The sequence below is a fragment of the Hakea prostrata genome, chromosome 1 (assembly GCF_041222555.1).
Source record: "Hakea prostrata isolate BN-2017 chromosome 1, UWA_Hpros_2, whole genome shotgun sequence".
Classification (NCBI taxonomy): Eukaryota; Viridiplantae; Streptophyta; class Magnoliopsida; order Proteales; family Proteaceae; genus Hakea; species Hakea prostrata.
The window spans coordinates 71,883,279-71,898,724 of record NC_142600.1 but is presented as its reverse complement, the minus strand read 5'-3'; the positions used below and the strand labels follow the sequence as shown (position 1 = coordinate 71,898,724).

General features: G+C 38.9%; 2 protein-coding genes across 3 annotated transcripts; both read right to left on the bottom strand.

Moving 5' to 3' along the window:
- Nucleotides 1–1,461: 1,461 nt before the first annotated feature.
- Nucleotides 1,462–9,226, bottom strand: LOC149029797 (Tetratricopeptide repeat (TPR)-like superfamily protein). 2 transcript variants are annotated; one of them, XM_089142147.1, is made up of 4 exons: nt 8,924–9,226; nt 2,966–5,762; nt 2,154–2,736; nt 1,462–2,086 (listed from the first exon to the last, which is right to left on the bottom strand). In XM_089142147.1, the coding sequence occupies exon 2, from the start codon at nt 5,696–5,698 to the stop codon at nt 3,653–3,655; it is 2,046 nt and encodes a 681-aa protein (XP_088998273.1). In that variant the 5' UTR covers nt 5,699–5,762; nt 8,924–9,226; the 3' UTR covers nt 1,462–2,086; nt 2,154–2,736; nt 2,966–3,652. The 2 variants fall into 2 exon arrangements, with proteins under 2 accessions (XP_088998273.1, XP_088998272.1); XM_089142146.1 differs by having other exon boundaries at nt 1,462–2,736.
- A 1,844-nt stretch (nt 9,227–11,070) lies between these two features.
- Nucleotides 11,071–15,041, bottom strand: LOC149029796 (LIM domain protein). Its single transcript, XM_089142145.1, has 3 exons — nt 12,750–15,041; nt 12,360–12,551; nt 11,071–12,011 (listed from the first exon to the last, which is right to left on the bottom strand). The coding sequence occupies exons 1-3, from the start codon at nt 14,984–14,986 to the stop codon at nt 11,450–11,452; spliced, it is 2,991 nt and encodes a 996-aa protein (XP_088998271.1). The 5' UTR covers nt 14,987–15,041; the 3' UTR covers nt 11,071–11,449.
- Nucleotides 15,042–15,446: the final 405 nt, after the last annotated feature.

Here is a 15,446-nt window from a genome sequence, read left to right as displayed (position 1 = left end):
ATTTATCTTTTCACTATTATCAAAAGAAATTTATCTTTCACACCTCAACCTTAGTAAAAGAATTGATACAGTTGCTTATTTTGTTTTAGATGGGGTGTTAAAAAAATTTGACATCTAATATCTTCTTGTAACTTTTTTGTGAGAGCTCTTCGTACAATATTATATTAATAAATTGAAGATTAGTGGAAATTTTCAATCCCACTTCTTGGGTTATATCGATAATATTAATGCTAATATAAGCATGCTAAATATTTCAAAATGACAAGAATAACATTGAACGAAAACTCATGTTTAACTTGTTTTTGGCCTCCCTCTACGACATGTTACTACTTTTTTCTCTAATCATAAATCCCCATAAGGTTTGGAAGCTATACATATCATGAGTAGTATCTTTAAAGCTTAAATGTGAGGGTAATATCATAGTACTACCTTTTGGCGAATTTCAAAATTTGCTAAATTTCGGCCGGTTCTCCAAGCAATGAACCTTTTTTGGGCACCGAAAAGGATATATGCCCTATGTCGCTGGAAAATCAATGATTTTCTTGCAAATGGTGAAATACAATATAAGTTCAGGAGAAATTTTGCCGAACCTGACATCCATTTGCCCGAATCTTCCCTGCTACTCCTTCCTTGCTCTCTCTATGTGAAGAACTCGATATATATTTAATGAATTTTTGTGATATTAGGGAGAGAGAGTGTTAGGGTTTTTCTCGTTAATGGAGTTGACATCACACTCTGCTTCTAAAAGGAACCAACACTGGTGATCTTTGCAATTTCACCTTTAGTGAAACAATTAGTGATTCCAAAGTCCAAACAAGATGCATTGAGGAGCCAACCACCAGAGGTAGAAGAATTCAGAAGAATAGGGGATGGCCTTTGCAATTGTGTTATAGGCATCTGATCATAGAAGAATTCCAACTCTTGGGTCCAATGATTCAAATTTTCTGATAAGTAATTTCCCTCGCGAATTATAGGATTCTGCGACGAGGGTTTGAAATTGTAGGGTCGACCTTCAACACTCTCTCTTCGTCTTTGCTTCTCTTTGCTAGAACTGCTGTCACAAAGGTAATCAAGTCAATCTCAAAAAGATAACAAAATGACACCGTAGAAAAGAAGGGGTTGATGAGTAAGTAGCATGCACAAATATTTACTAGCTTTTTGAAATCTAATCCATTTGTTCATGCATTTATTTAAAAGTGACTTTTCAAATATATAAAGGCCCACTCTACCTTGGGAGCCAAGCAGTCTCACATCCACATTAATATTTATTATTTAATGAGTGGCCTTCTTGGATATCTCTTGATGTTGGCAAAATCTGGTGTTTAAGTCTGCGAAATCTCAGGGAATCTCGCCTGGTTGGTGAACCCCGTGAAATTCGTCAAAACTCCGCACCTTGTATTGATTCTTGAAAATAGATAATTAAAAACTAATTAAAATTAATATGTTAGTAACGGGGGTATTTTAAATAAATTGAATAACTCAGTGTAATTCCAGGGTAGCTGAATATTTTCCTTATTGAATTTGTTTAACAAAAGAAAGAAAGAACAATCCTTCGCAATAGATAAATTAGTGTAGGGAACTTTTAAAATTTCATTTTTCTTTGCGACTGTAGGGGGACCATACTTTGCAAATTTACACTATGAGACACTGCAACTTTCTTAGCTGCTAGAAGATTGGCATAGAGAGACTGGGGCCTTCAGTTTGTTGCACTTCCCAAACTTTACCAATAGTATGGACGAATCCCAACGGCTAGCACACCAAAACAAGCAAGGGATGAGCCCCCTCGAACCGGAACCACTGGAACTACACCCAGCTCTTTTAGTACATGTAGCTACGGGGTTTGCTATGCCTTTTTACCATCGTCCAACCATTACCGAGGCTTTTGCCACTGTCCAATACATAATGACTTAAGCTAACTTTGGTTGGTTAATTAACAGATAAATTGTGTGCTGATGTTGATCCCCTCCTTGGCCAAGCCTGTTGCTGTACTGAGACCTTGCACACATCCTCTCCATAGAAATTCTCTGATCTTTGGGATTGTATGGCACTTCCAGATCTTCCTCCACAAAAATACATCTTTGTTTACCTATCAAGTGACAGGGAAGTCTCATTTACGTTAAAATAAAAATGAGGAAATGCAATTGTTGAAATACCTCCATATGCATATACTTCATGTGCTGAATAGATGTGGCATCCGTGAGCTCCATTAAAGCATGAGCCCAAGTCCCAGCCCATTAAACACCCCATGTTGTCAGCAGATACATAACCGAAGCACAGTTCTTTACAGCTGAATTAGATCAAGCGGACAACGTCTCACGGGAATGGTTTTTTGAAGGGGATTTGAAAAGGAAAAAAGGAACTCTTTTGACACCAGTATGGTATTACTTTGAAACATTGTCGCCAATGCATCTAAAAAGAATGAAAATTTTCATAATTTCTAGATAGAAGTACTTTTGATAAAAATGGACAAATAAGGAGAATCATGAGGCTTGTAGGTCCTACATTTTCTCCTCCCGTGACAGTATTGGATCATCATTGAGAAAACTGAAGAGGTAGCAACTTTAGGTTAAAAGCTTTCCATGGGAAGACCATTCAGTTCGTAACAACCAGGTACCATCATTGCAGAAGAGTTCATCTTCTTGCTGAATCCCATATGCTCTTCAAGACCCTGAAAATGATGTTCAAAGGTGCATTCAAATATCTACTGACAAATCTTCTAGAATAACAATGTATCACCTGCCAAGAGGAAGAATCTTGTTAGAAAAATGGACATTAACTTTGGACACGTAAAAAAAAAAGACAATATGTTAGGAAGGAGAGGGGAGGGGAACACGACAAATTTTGACAAAATAATCAAAACCAACCAACCAATCACAGGCTTATTTGAAACCTCTGTACAAATAAAGATTTAAAGGAAATATACATCTCCATTTTCCTAAGAAAACCATCTATTTGCACCACTCACCTCAGGCTGGGAAGAGCCATTGCTGGGCAGAGAAAAGAACCATCAATCCCTTGCAAGGGGTAGTAGCATTTGGTTAGAAAGAGCAGACTTCACAAAGGAAAATGATACTCATTCTTCCTACCCTAAACCAATTGAATCCAGTGCTCAAAAGGCACCGCAAGATGGACCCAATATTTTCTCTAGTGAAGTCTTAAGAAACTAATTGTTCAGAGTGCTTGTACAGGTCAACAGGCTTTAATAATGCTCTCATTCTGCCAGCATTCCACTTGTAACCATACCGGTAGGTATTCACCCACCTAAGTAACATAATTTGTGAACCAACATTAAAATCTGAAAATCTTGCCATCTGAAGGTAATAATGTTGGTCCTTGGGCTTTCTTGTCCTCAATTACAGCCTTCATATTGCACACCAGGTTTGTTTTGTCCATATTATTATCTAAGGGCTCTTCATTTTCATGGTAGCTCATTGCAGGGCTGGATGTTAGAACAGAATGAACGGCACCACCAAAGTTGAGTCATGACTTTGCAGTCCTTTGTGGAACTTTGCAAGTGATGGACACAAATCCCAACTAATTGAAGAGTGTGGTGCACTACCTAGTTAGACCGACAGCCTTGCCGTCCCTGAATGGAACTCTACAAGTGATGGACACAAATCCCGACTAATTGAAGAGTGCAAGTCCCTGAAGGTCACCAGTAATCTCCACATGAACAAATCCCACTTTGGAAGTGGTGAAAACGACTTGTATCCCTGACAATGATGTCACGTTCATATATCTTAGAAATGAGTTTGGCAGCAACATGGCAATCAGCACATACTCGGAGGTTTTTGGTAATCCGGATAGGTGCCCTAGGCTCAGTGCTAATAATGGCAAATATGATGGCCAGTTTCTCACTGTGAACAACTAAATGGCCTTCTTTATCCTCTTCCTCAACATCATGGAGGGCAGAATCCGTCACAGGGACATAGCCTGCTTCCTTCATCTTTCCAAGTGCGACATCCAGCTCTGCATAGATCTCCTTGGACCTTGGATGAGAGTGGTCACCAACAAGAAAGGTATGCACTCGATCATCAAGCTCAACATTACTACAACCAGGCATTTTCCTGATTCCTTTGCTCTTCATGAGGGAGCGGACAGCTGTGACATCATTCCATCTACCATACTTGGCATAAATGTTGGATAACAAGACATAGTACCCAGCCTGCTCAGGCATCAACTGGAAAAGATGATCAGCAGCAACCAACCCAAGAGTCATATTGGAGTAAACTCGACAAGCACCCAATAATGCCCCCCATACTTTCTCATTTGGCTCCATAGCCATCTTCTTGATGAAACCATAAGCCTCATCAACATGACCTGCACGCCCTAACAAATCAACCATGCAAGCACAGTGCTCAATTGTTGGAACCATCCTGCATTTTTCAGTCATTAATTTAAAGTAGAAACGGCCCTCCTCCAATAAGCCTGAGTGGCTACAAGCTGAAAGAACCGAGACAAAGGCAATTCGGTCAGGGGCCAGACCTGAGTCCTGCATTTTTGAGAAAAGAGCCACCGCATGCCGACCCTGCCCATTCATACCATAGGCTGAGATCATTGAGGTCCATGATACAACATCCCTGCGCTGCATCCCATCAAACACATGTCTTGCATCCTGAAGACAGCCGCATTTTGAGTACATGTCTAATAATGCATTCTCCAAAACCATATTTGGGCAAAGCCTTTTTCTAACAACATACTCATGAATCTTCCTTCCCTGTGTCAGAGCTGACAGATCCCCAAAAGCAGGAAGAACACTAGCCATTGTTACTGCATCAGGTTCTACACCACTGGATTCCATCCGGCAATAGAGTTCCACAGCCTCAGCAGGCATGGAATTATTCACATAGATAGCTATCATCACATTCCAAGAAACCAAGCACTTCTTAGGCATCTGATTGAACATCTCCTCAACAAATGAAACATTGGCAGGGGATGTATGGGTCACAGCAGGCAAGAGACTCGCCATGGTACCTGCATCAGGTTTCACTCCATGAGACTCCATTTCCTTGCACACTTCCAATGCCTCATCAAACCTCCCATTTTGTGCACATCCAGCAACCATAGAATTCCATGAAACCACATCCTTACGATGCATGCTGTCAAGAACACGTCTTGCATCATCTAAATAATTACACTTGCCATACATAAAGACTAGACCATTCCCTACAAAAATATTCGAGTGAAGACCAAGTTTGACAATGGAAGCGTGAATTTGCCACCCAACCCTCAAATTTTCAGAACCTGAACAAGCTTTAAGGATACAGGGAATGGTGTAGTTATCAGGTTCAACATCATGGACCAACATGCTCATGTAGACAAGGAGAGCATTTCGATAGAGATTGTTGTTAACATAGCTTCTGATCATGACATTGAAGAATACAACATTTTTGTCCCGAATATTATCGAATATTTGGCGTGTCATCACGGATTCACCACTGGCAGCATAAGCTCTCATTAGTTTAATACTAAGAGATGGGTTGGAGTAGAGATGGTCATGAACAAGGATCTTGGAATGGAGCTTCTTCAGTTCAGAGATGTCTGGATATCTATCTAGAATTCGACCAAATTCATCCTCGGAGGATGTCGTGTTCAATTGAACCACGTTGGGCTTTCTAATTGACGATATCAAGTTATCCATATATTTGGCAGTCCCAAAGTGTCGAGAAAGAGGGGTGTGGTGCCGTACGACCCTCATGAGTTATCAACACTATGTTCAAAGTAATTTGGGCTTCGGATGAGGCTTTGTTCCAAGTTGTTTCCTGCAAAATTTGAAAAATTGAATGATACCAACTTACAGTTGTTTCACTGCAAAGTCATATCCATCACATTAATAATGATTCTCAAGGAATGGGAGCCACTCGAAAGGGAGGGAGAAAAAGGGGGGAAGAAATAAGATGAAAAATCTTTGTCGCTAAGATCATATTTACTATGGCAATTGAGGATTATCCAACCTCCCAATGTGCTCCCAATATATAAATTGGGACACGGAAATTTTAATTAACAAGACAACTAAATTCCCATTTCATTTTTCTTTCTTTCATTCCCTTCCCCACCCACCCGACCCGTCCCCCCCAAAAGAGGGGGAAAAAGACTTTCTTTCTTGGAGGTGTTTGAATGGGTCAATCTTTGGCCGAAGATTAGCATTTGATAAAAATGTTCTGGGAGTTATTGAAGAAAAGAAGAAAAAAAAAGACAATTTTTGGCAGACCTTTGACGGAATCACTTCTTACCACTATGAGAAATAATTTCTAGATGCCAATACGATCATAATTAACCCAAATAATTACGAAAAATCCATCATTGCAATTGCATTACCATTCCATTTAATTGGAAGAAGTATGAAAATGCATTTACAAATTACAACTACTAATATCATCCACCATCTACCAAGTACTTAGAACAAAAAGATATCAAAAAGTATTTTTACACAATTATCTAAATTAGAAAATAAAGTCCAACTTTATCAATCTTATTCCTAAAACCAAATATCTTCTCATTCTACCACTTTGTTATCGAATAGTCACTGCTCCTTGTAATTCTTTTCTTCTGTCAAGCACTAACTTTATGATTCCATTGAAGGAATCCCAGATCTTTTGATTTCCTGATGTAGAATCAAAGGCTGGGCAGAAGAAAAAACACATGGAACTGACACCAAGTGAACCAGCAATGGACCAGGCCAGCTCAAGCCAGCCCCATTCAATCCAGCCCCATTCAATCCAGTGGTCTTCCAAAAGGGCCAAAAAGAAGCCAAAACACTGTTCACTCTACTGTTCATGCAAACAGAGTCACAGCTTCATATTTGACCTTAAGTGGAAATATTCTTAGAAGATTTGTGGGGCCCAAGGTCACACTACATGAAGATTTTATTCTTGGGGAATTTAGGAGCTTCTGGTTTCTCTATTGGTAGTATCTATTTTAGTTATTTATGCATGTGATGAATTATAAAACCTTGTAATTCCTAACTCTAGTTAGTTTCTATTTTTCATAAGATTTTATTGTTACTAGTCACTAGATTCAGAATTTGTATTTTCAGTTCAGAAATTTTCTATTTCTTTTAAAGCTTTAGCCAAGCTATAAACAGGCCTCTACATTGCAATAGAAAGAAGACATTTGGAGAAACTGTTTTGTTGATTGTAGCCTCAGTTATGAAGTAAAATCCATGTTTAACAGGTGAGATACCCTGGGCTGAGATAGCCCATCCCCTTCCCCACTTCTTCTTGTCTTTTTACATTCTTTCTTGTGTGTGTTGATCTCTTGCAGGTTGCCCCAGTTTGAGGACCACTCTTGCATTATTTCCCCAACCACAAATAAGAAGATTCTCAATTCATCTTTTTTCACCATTGGATGAACACAAATGGAACTTTAAATTAGTCATCAAAGTTTATCCGCAGGCGGGCAGGGGGGGGGGATGTGGAGCGATCAATTGCAGTTTCTTGATGAAGTTTTCTCATCATATATGGTCTTTCTGCTTAGGATTTCCTCTCCCTTCCTTGTACCCACTGAATTTAATTATTTTCTTTCTGTGAAAATATACAAGTCATATTTACATTATTTTATTGTAGGTGGCAGCTTAATGGTGCAGATCCTTGGGTCAACAACTCCTGTTACATCCATGTGAACATCACAGTGGACAAAATGATCACTTAAGCAGAAAGATGGCAAACAAATTTAAAATTATCCTAACAGTTTCTACCAGCAGACATTCTTTCCCTTCAGTCTTTAAATATGGCAAAAGATAAAACCCCAACAAAGTACGGTAAAAACAAGGCAAAAGATGCAACCAGATCCTCTGTGCAGGGTTTAATAGAAAGATTGCTAAAGATAATGAAGCACTACACACAATCTCAACCACTTCGTCCTAGCAGACACTCTTTCCCTTCATTACCTAACAATGAAGCACTTCACAGTATGGTAATTAAGTGCACTACATGTCTTCATTTTTTTTTTAAGTTGAAGTGCACTACATGTCACATATAAAACAATTCAGCAATTCGTCTAAAGCAACCATTAGAGGTCTGTTTCTTTAGTTGAAGTCCGAAAATTGTATCTAGAAATCCTGCTACATTTTGGTAGGAAGTAAGACTCCATTTAAATGTGTTAAGATATTGTGTGAATTTGATTTGTTCAATATTTTTTTTGGGGGTGTGTGTGGGGGTGTGCTATGGTGAAATTAGTCATTCAAAGCTTAAGACTAAGGAATCTCTTCCGTCCCAAATAACACAACATAGAACAGAGTGCAACTTTTCCTTTTTCTCTGTCATGTGTGTTCTGAGTCTTTTGAATTCTGACCTTAGTTTGCAAGTTCAGGAACGGATATGGAACAGGTATGGATGCACATGGCAATTGAATGGAACACCAATATGGTCTTTCAGAATACAAAAGACAGACAGACATTTCCTAGTATTGGGATATATACCGGAGTTATACACCAAACCAGATGGGAAATTATATGTTAAGTATCCTAGATTGACTTAAAATTTGGGCACTATTTAAACTATGATTCCAGCTACCAAAAGTCAGTGGCACACAGTATGATATGTTGCCTCCAAGAACACAGTAAGTATTTTCTGTACAAAACACATCACCATTTGCATAAAAGGAAAAGTTGTTCTCCCCACAATCCATACACAGAACATGGCAGGAAAAAGGATGAAGTTTCAATGTGACAACAATGTTTAAAAATATATTAATCTAATTAATTCATAGACTGCAAATAAAGCATCTAAAAACATGGGCAATCTGTTCAGGCGGAGGCTTTTCTTTTTTTCCGGCAGAATTGTGTTAGGTCGAGCTATTTTTACTACTTGAGGAAGAAATAAACTAATATTTGACCTAGTTTTCCAGCTAGATACTCGATTCAATCTTGAAATTATAGAGGGAGCGGGAAGAGAATGAAGAGCAAAAAGAAGAACAAGAGTACCAGCATTTATGCGGTCCTTGGGATGATCAGAATTGATGAGAACATCGAGGTCGACAACGCCAGGAGACATCAGAGTCTGAACCACCTGAGAACGATAAAGGTAGACGACCATGGCGGATTACCTAAGGAATTTCATCATACACTCGTTAGAACTTCTGTTTACAATGAAGCAGTAGTACTGATTCTTGAGCCTTCAATGCAGACTCGCCGGCGCCGCTGAACTCGAACGGGAACGGAGAAGAAGACTCAAGTACTAGGGCTCCGCAAGCCTTCAATGCCCAAGACTCCTTGTGTTTTTCTAGAGTTTTTCTCAATGAAATTCAGCTTACCCAAAAAGAAAATTAAATAAATAAAATTTAGGTAATTTTTGTTCTAATTATACTTTCTTAATGTAAAACTTCTTGCAAAAACTTGTTATGAGGTAAATCTTCTTTTAAAATCATTACATAAAAGGAGATTTTCCTTTAAAAATTGTTATTGAACATTTTTTATCATCAAATTACTGGATTTTTAGCTAGAGATCCCATTATAGGGTTTTGAAACTAATAAAAGGGAGGGGGAGGAGAAGGGATTAGAGGTCTAATGTTTCAAGAGTTGAGGTTTGCTTCTCGTCGAACCCATATCTTATTTTTACCAAAAAAAAAAAAAAACCATATCTTATGGATGATTTTGATCCCTACCTCATAAATATATGACCTATGTTCTATAGATGATTCGGATAGGGTCTATCCTCAGCTCTACTAATGTATGATACAAACTTATGTGTTTATGGATGATTTGATCCATCAACACCTTAATCTAGATAATGCCATATTGATAGATGTGAGATTTACTTTCTTTGATGGACAAATTTATCTACACTTTCCCCTGGATGGGTAGAAAATTCAAAGTCTTTGATACATTAAAATTTCAAATTTTAGTCATTCTTTTTTCTTCCAAAAAATATGGAGGAGAAAGCAAGCCATGGACAAAGAATCTTGGCAATTAATGATCAAGAAGACCAGAAAATTAAAAAATAAAAAATAAAAGAGTAGAGTGGGGTCAATAGTCTCCTTCATGGAGATGAGACACTCAAGGAATTAGCCACAATATTGATCTCTATAGTCATAGGAGCATAAATAGATCAGATTTGGATCTAAGTAGTGGTACTACCATATTTGATGGACTCAGATAATATCTTGTCGCTCTGGACAAATTTAGTTGGATTCAGATGTTATTCAAATAATTGCTTTTAAACACAGATTCTCCTGAATATGTATATTTATAGATTGATTACAAATTTTCCACTATACATCAACATCTTTACCATTTTATTAATAAGATTTAAGGTTGAGATTGAAGAATTAAGAACGGATGTTCTTTTCTACTTTAGGGTTTCGGGGTGGTTTAAAGGAATAGATGAAATAAAAATTGCTTTTAATGGCTTAAGGCAATCTGTATATCAAAAATAGTGCAAAATCCAAAAAAAATAAAAAAATTATAGAAGAGATTATGAACTTTTTTTTTTCCAGATGAAAGGTGCACTGGCAGTAATGCACAAGTATCTCCTGCACAAATGTCTGTTTCATTGTCTACCAGTCTCTCAGGCCCCTTTGCAGCAGCAACACTCCTATAATTCCCGGGGCCCCCGTTTTTTGTGGTCGCCCCGGGGGCCAGATTCTTTCCCAGGCTCAGCAGCAACCCCTGAATCCCTAAAGCAACATTATGGTTAGGATTGAAGCATGCTGAGGTGGAGGAATACATTATTATGTGGGGTTCCCGAATAAGATAACCATGATGGCTTCATCTGCCAATGCAGATCAAACGAAACAGACAAATGAAGAATAGAAGACCCAAAAACTCAAAAAAGACTGTTGGAGGTTGTAATAGTTTTGAAGGATTATGGAGCTCAAACCTATTATGTACAAGCCAGGCCTAGAATCATGTATCAAGAGCTTTACCATTTAGTAGGCAGGAACAGTCAAGCCAAGGTTACCTGTGCATATGGCTAGCCTAAAAAAAATGAAAGATCGACTCATTTTCAAGTTTATACAAGCACAGATGAGATGGGGCTTACAGGATGTAAACCATTCACTGAAACAAATTCCTGGTAGCATGCCAACACAGGGCAAATAGTGAGAAAAATTAATGACTACTTCCATGGGATCTGCAGTCGAACAACAAATCATTGTAAAAAAGCCTATGCAAAAAATTCAAGAGAATCAGACATGGTAGAGTAAGTGGGTGCCACTTATAAATAGGGCCTGTGACATGCTGATTTCAATTGGGTCATTAAAAGAACTGCCCAAAATTAGGCAATACATGACATCTCTAATAGCAGGCAGAGAGGAACCTTTCTAATGGTTAAGACCATGTAAATATCATTGTGTGTCTCAATTATACAGGTGACAACAGTTAGATCGATCACCTCCCAGATCCCATTCTACTGATTTTTCTTCATTTTTTGTAATGATTGTATACCCTTCCAAGCATCCAAACATAAGGTATGCTCTTCAAGGCCTCTAAACCAAACAACTGCTTCTGGTCTCATCTTTCATCCTGAAACAATACCTTAGAAACTGAGCTACAGCGGTTAATCCCATGGTTACTTTGTTTTGCATCCCTAGTACCCACACATTTTTTGTCCACCATTGGGGTTTCACAGACAACATCATAGCTGGCTTCTCGCCTTTTCTTCTTCTTCGGAAGCTTCCATTGTATCTCATGCTTTGCTGCCACTGCCTTTGGTTGCTTTGGGGCCCATACTCTCTGAAGATCTGGCACCCAGCTAGTGAAAGATGCAAACCTTCTAGCCCTCTGTCTCCTTTCCTGAGCTTTTGTCAATTGTCGCAGATGTTCTTCATCCTTAGTTTTCTGCAGGCAATTAGCATCATTTCCTGGTGGTTGTAGAGACTCATCCTCCACAGAGGTGGATTCATTGCCTACTCTGTCGTCTCCATGTACCTCATTTTTGTTTGCCATACCTTTCTGAGGTTGGGCAGTCTCCTCACTGTTGAGTTGGGACCCAAGGGATTCCTCTTCATCAAACAACAATAAATCCATCCGAGTGTAGATTTTACTGACCACATCTCCTAGATAGTGTGAATACCTGCATGTTATCCAATTCAATTAAAGATGCTTTAGTCTGGTCACCTAATTTAAAGGAAGGTGCTGCCTACTCTTCCTTTAAAAATTAATACAATCGTGGATCAGTTCAGTTGATGCTGGAAATATCTTTCTTAAGGAACCCATGTGGTATATCTCACCAAAACATTGACTAATTAAGCTGATCAAGAATTGATAAGAGAGATTTTATGAGAGATAAGCATTAGTTAAAGGTCAATGTTTGCCATTGAGAGTACCAAAATTTCAGCACCAGATACAGAACATGCATTTCATCCCAACAGCAAAGGATGACATAACTGATTGGCTTACAGAATTGATGAAAGGAGCGCACCTATTATTAATGACCTTCCCCACGTACGTATCAAGGCTAACGTCACCAAAAACTCCTCCTGCTAAATGGTACTGAATGATCTCTAGGAGGGAGCAGATCTGCTTCACCATCTTTTTTTTCATTGTCTCCTCAATATGACCTCTCATTGTTGACCGGAGCATTTCCATACGAAGCAAAATCTGCAGCTCATACCTTGTGGCTGTTAAGGAGGACTTTGTAAAATTCCAATTCCTTCCATTTCTTAAGAAATAGTTTTTTAAGCATACAAGATACATGACAAAAGAAGAAAAAAAAATCTCCTTCAGTGTCCATCAATTAGATATGCAAGCATATAAACAGAGACATGTATAATCAAATGAAGACAAGTAAAGAACTGGAAGGAAAGGATACTCTCGAACTATGTCTTCTGAGCTATACATGGCTGGACTTTGCTCAACTGCATGAGATGATTGATCAACACCCTTATACTTCACTGCTAAATCCTTAGGCTCCATTAGGAAAAGCTTCACTAGGTCAGCAACCAATCCACCACAAGCATCAGGTGGAAGGACCTCAGGTGTATTGGCATTTAATTCCTGCTTCCTACACAACCAATGGATTGATGATTCTACAAGCCTCTCCGCCAAAACTCCCAAGTCCACTTCATAACATTCAAGGCCATTCTGAATCTTCTGAGAAATACTCCCAAAGAAGGTTTCTGACATTTCTAACAAAGAAACAGAAGCAACTTCTTCCTTCGATCCAGATGCTAGTAGGGAAGAATCTTCTCCAGTTGAGAGAGGAGATGAAACAGGTTGCTCACTTTCTTGTTGTGAACCAAGTAATCTTCCCTCCACTTCCTTTTCAATACCAGGATGTGATTCAAGTTCATGTGGTTCACTTGGGCAACAATGACCAGACTTCCTCGCGTGTTTCATCCAGCATTTCAAGAATCTCAGCTTCTTAGAGTCATTACATTTTTTATCAAGATACAAATCTTCCAAGTCCACTTCAAAATGGTTAAGGACTGCCTTGTAGAAGGAGCACCATGTGAAATCTAAAAGCACATTTCCGTGCCTTTTCTTCCTTTTCCTTTTACCCTTGGTATCCGTTACCATGGACATTTTTGAAGACAAAGAATCAGGTTGGGCAATGGATGAACTGCTCCAATGATTTACATCAGCAGCGCTTTTATGTGCTCTACCATCTCCCTTTCCAGAATCAGTTACAGTATCATGGAGAGAAAGCTCATCACCAATTATAGAGAGGATAGCAGAATGAACTGTGAATGGCTTTAAGATTCCCTTAAAACAACCTCCATCCCGTTTTGAAACAGAAACCACGGCCCAGTAGTCTTCTCTATACAAAAATGTGAGAATAATTTGCCAAATAGGTGTTCGCCTGCACAATACTGATTCAGTTTTTTTAACGCTTAGCATTTCTAGAATCTTATTTGCAAAAACTTCATCTGAACTTTCTGTCTTGTGATCTTTTCCATGATCCCCTGAGAGAGCAGGCAGTAGAACAAAATTGCCAGAGGTGATCCTAGGACATAAGCTTTTCTTGCTGCTTCTCACCTCTGTGACATGGATCTTGGTAATTTCATCCTCAGCATTTCTCCAAAATGATTCCTCTTGACTAGAGTCCCCAGTTTCTGAATTCACGGACCCTAAAACCCCCATAACATCGTCAAATCGTTGCCTTTCTAACTGCTTCAGATCAACCAATTCGAGATCACAGCACTTGCAGTCTAAAGGTTTCCCATGAACATCTGAAATTTGAAGACTCAATTCTGCTCGAGCAGTGGTGCGGCAGTTATTGTAATTAAAGCCCATCAATTGGCACCCGATGATTGGGTAAATCAACCCGAAAGGAATGAGAGCAGAACCTAATACAGTCGCATCTGTCGAACAGAAGCCCCAACCCAGGCTCTTAATCCCCCTCTGAAGAAACCCTAAAGCAGGTATGCTATCTCTCTCAACACTTCGCCCTTGGATCTCCTGTTCATAGTTGACATCTATCCAACTGAAATGTATGTGTCTGTCGACAAATCCTTCACTTAAGAAGCCAAAATTCTGAGAGAATCTATCAGAAAACTTATGGAAAGACACTAGAACCTCATCGTCAATTCCCACATTCATGAAATCGGACAAGCATTTCAAAGATCTAGAAATGGGTGAGAAGAGAAGAATCAAATTCGAGAGAACAACATTAAGACCATTCGCCCTACCGATCAAATCTTGAAGTGGGTCCTCCCATGCATAGTCGTGAAAGAGCTGACGCAGCGAGCTAGCAGCGAACGAGGCCCGAGGAGGTGAAATTGGCGAGTCGGAAAGCAGAGAAGGAAGTGAATTTAGGGTTTGAGAGAGGTGAAGAAGTGTGTCAGAGGGAAGGTCAAAGGAGAAAGAAGCGGCGGATTTGCCGAGAATATGGTGGAGCTTGGAGGATGAGAGGAGTGGGGAGAGAGAGGAGAAGAAGAGCTTGAACGCGAAGAGGGAGGAAGACAGAGAGGGAAAAGTGAGTAGAGGGCGAGTTGATGCGAGTATAGAAGTTATGTACGGGATGGGATTTTGCAGGTAGAGGAGGGGATGTAGATCTATGAGGAAGACGATGCGTTGAGTCTTGGAGAAATCTAGAATCTCTTCCATGACTCAACAACGAAAATCTGAGCAGGAGAGAATAGCGAACTTGGAAAACTCCTACTTTGATCTGGTTAGGGCGGGAATACAGGGAGCACAGGCGGGAGCTTTTTCTTTCAAATAAACAATAACACTAATAATAATAAATAAATAATAAAATACTAAAGTGTAAACTATGTAACTAAATAGAAGTGTAAATAAGTTAACTGAACGACTCTAAATATCCACCGTAAGATTTATTAAACTAAACCTAAATCGTCCAATAAAATTTTTATTTTTTCTCTCATTATTTATGAATTAGTTAAGTTCAACCTAATATCACCGCCATTATTTTTTTTCTTTTCTTTTTGAAAATTTAATCAATGATAGAAGGTTATCTTAACTAACCCAAGAGGAAAAATAAGAATTTTATTGAATGATTTAGATTTAGTCAATAGATTTGACGGTAGAAATTTATAGCCGTTCATTC

Bases quoted from the DNA above. Each gene is read 5' to 3' on its own strand.
- LOC149029797 (XM_089142146.1), bottom strand. From the start codon at position 5,698: ATGAGGGTCGTACGGCACCACACCCCTCTTTCTCGACACTTTGGGACT.
- LOC149029796 (XM_089142145.1), bottom strand. From the start codon at position 14,986: ATGGAAGAGATTCTAGATTTCTCCAAGACTCAACGCATCGTCTTCCTC. The intron at 12,552-12,749 runs GTATCCTTTCCT...AACAGCCACAAG, and splicing joins TCAGAAGACATAGTTCGAGA to GTATGAGCTGCAGATTTTGC. The intron at 12,012-12,359 runs GTGCGCTCCTTT...GATAACATGCAG, and splicing joins GGGAAGGTCATTAATAATAG to GTATTCACACTATCTAGGAG.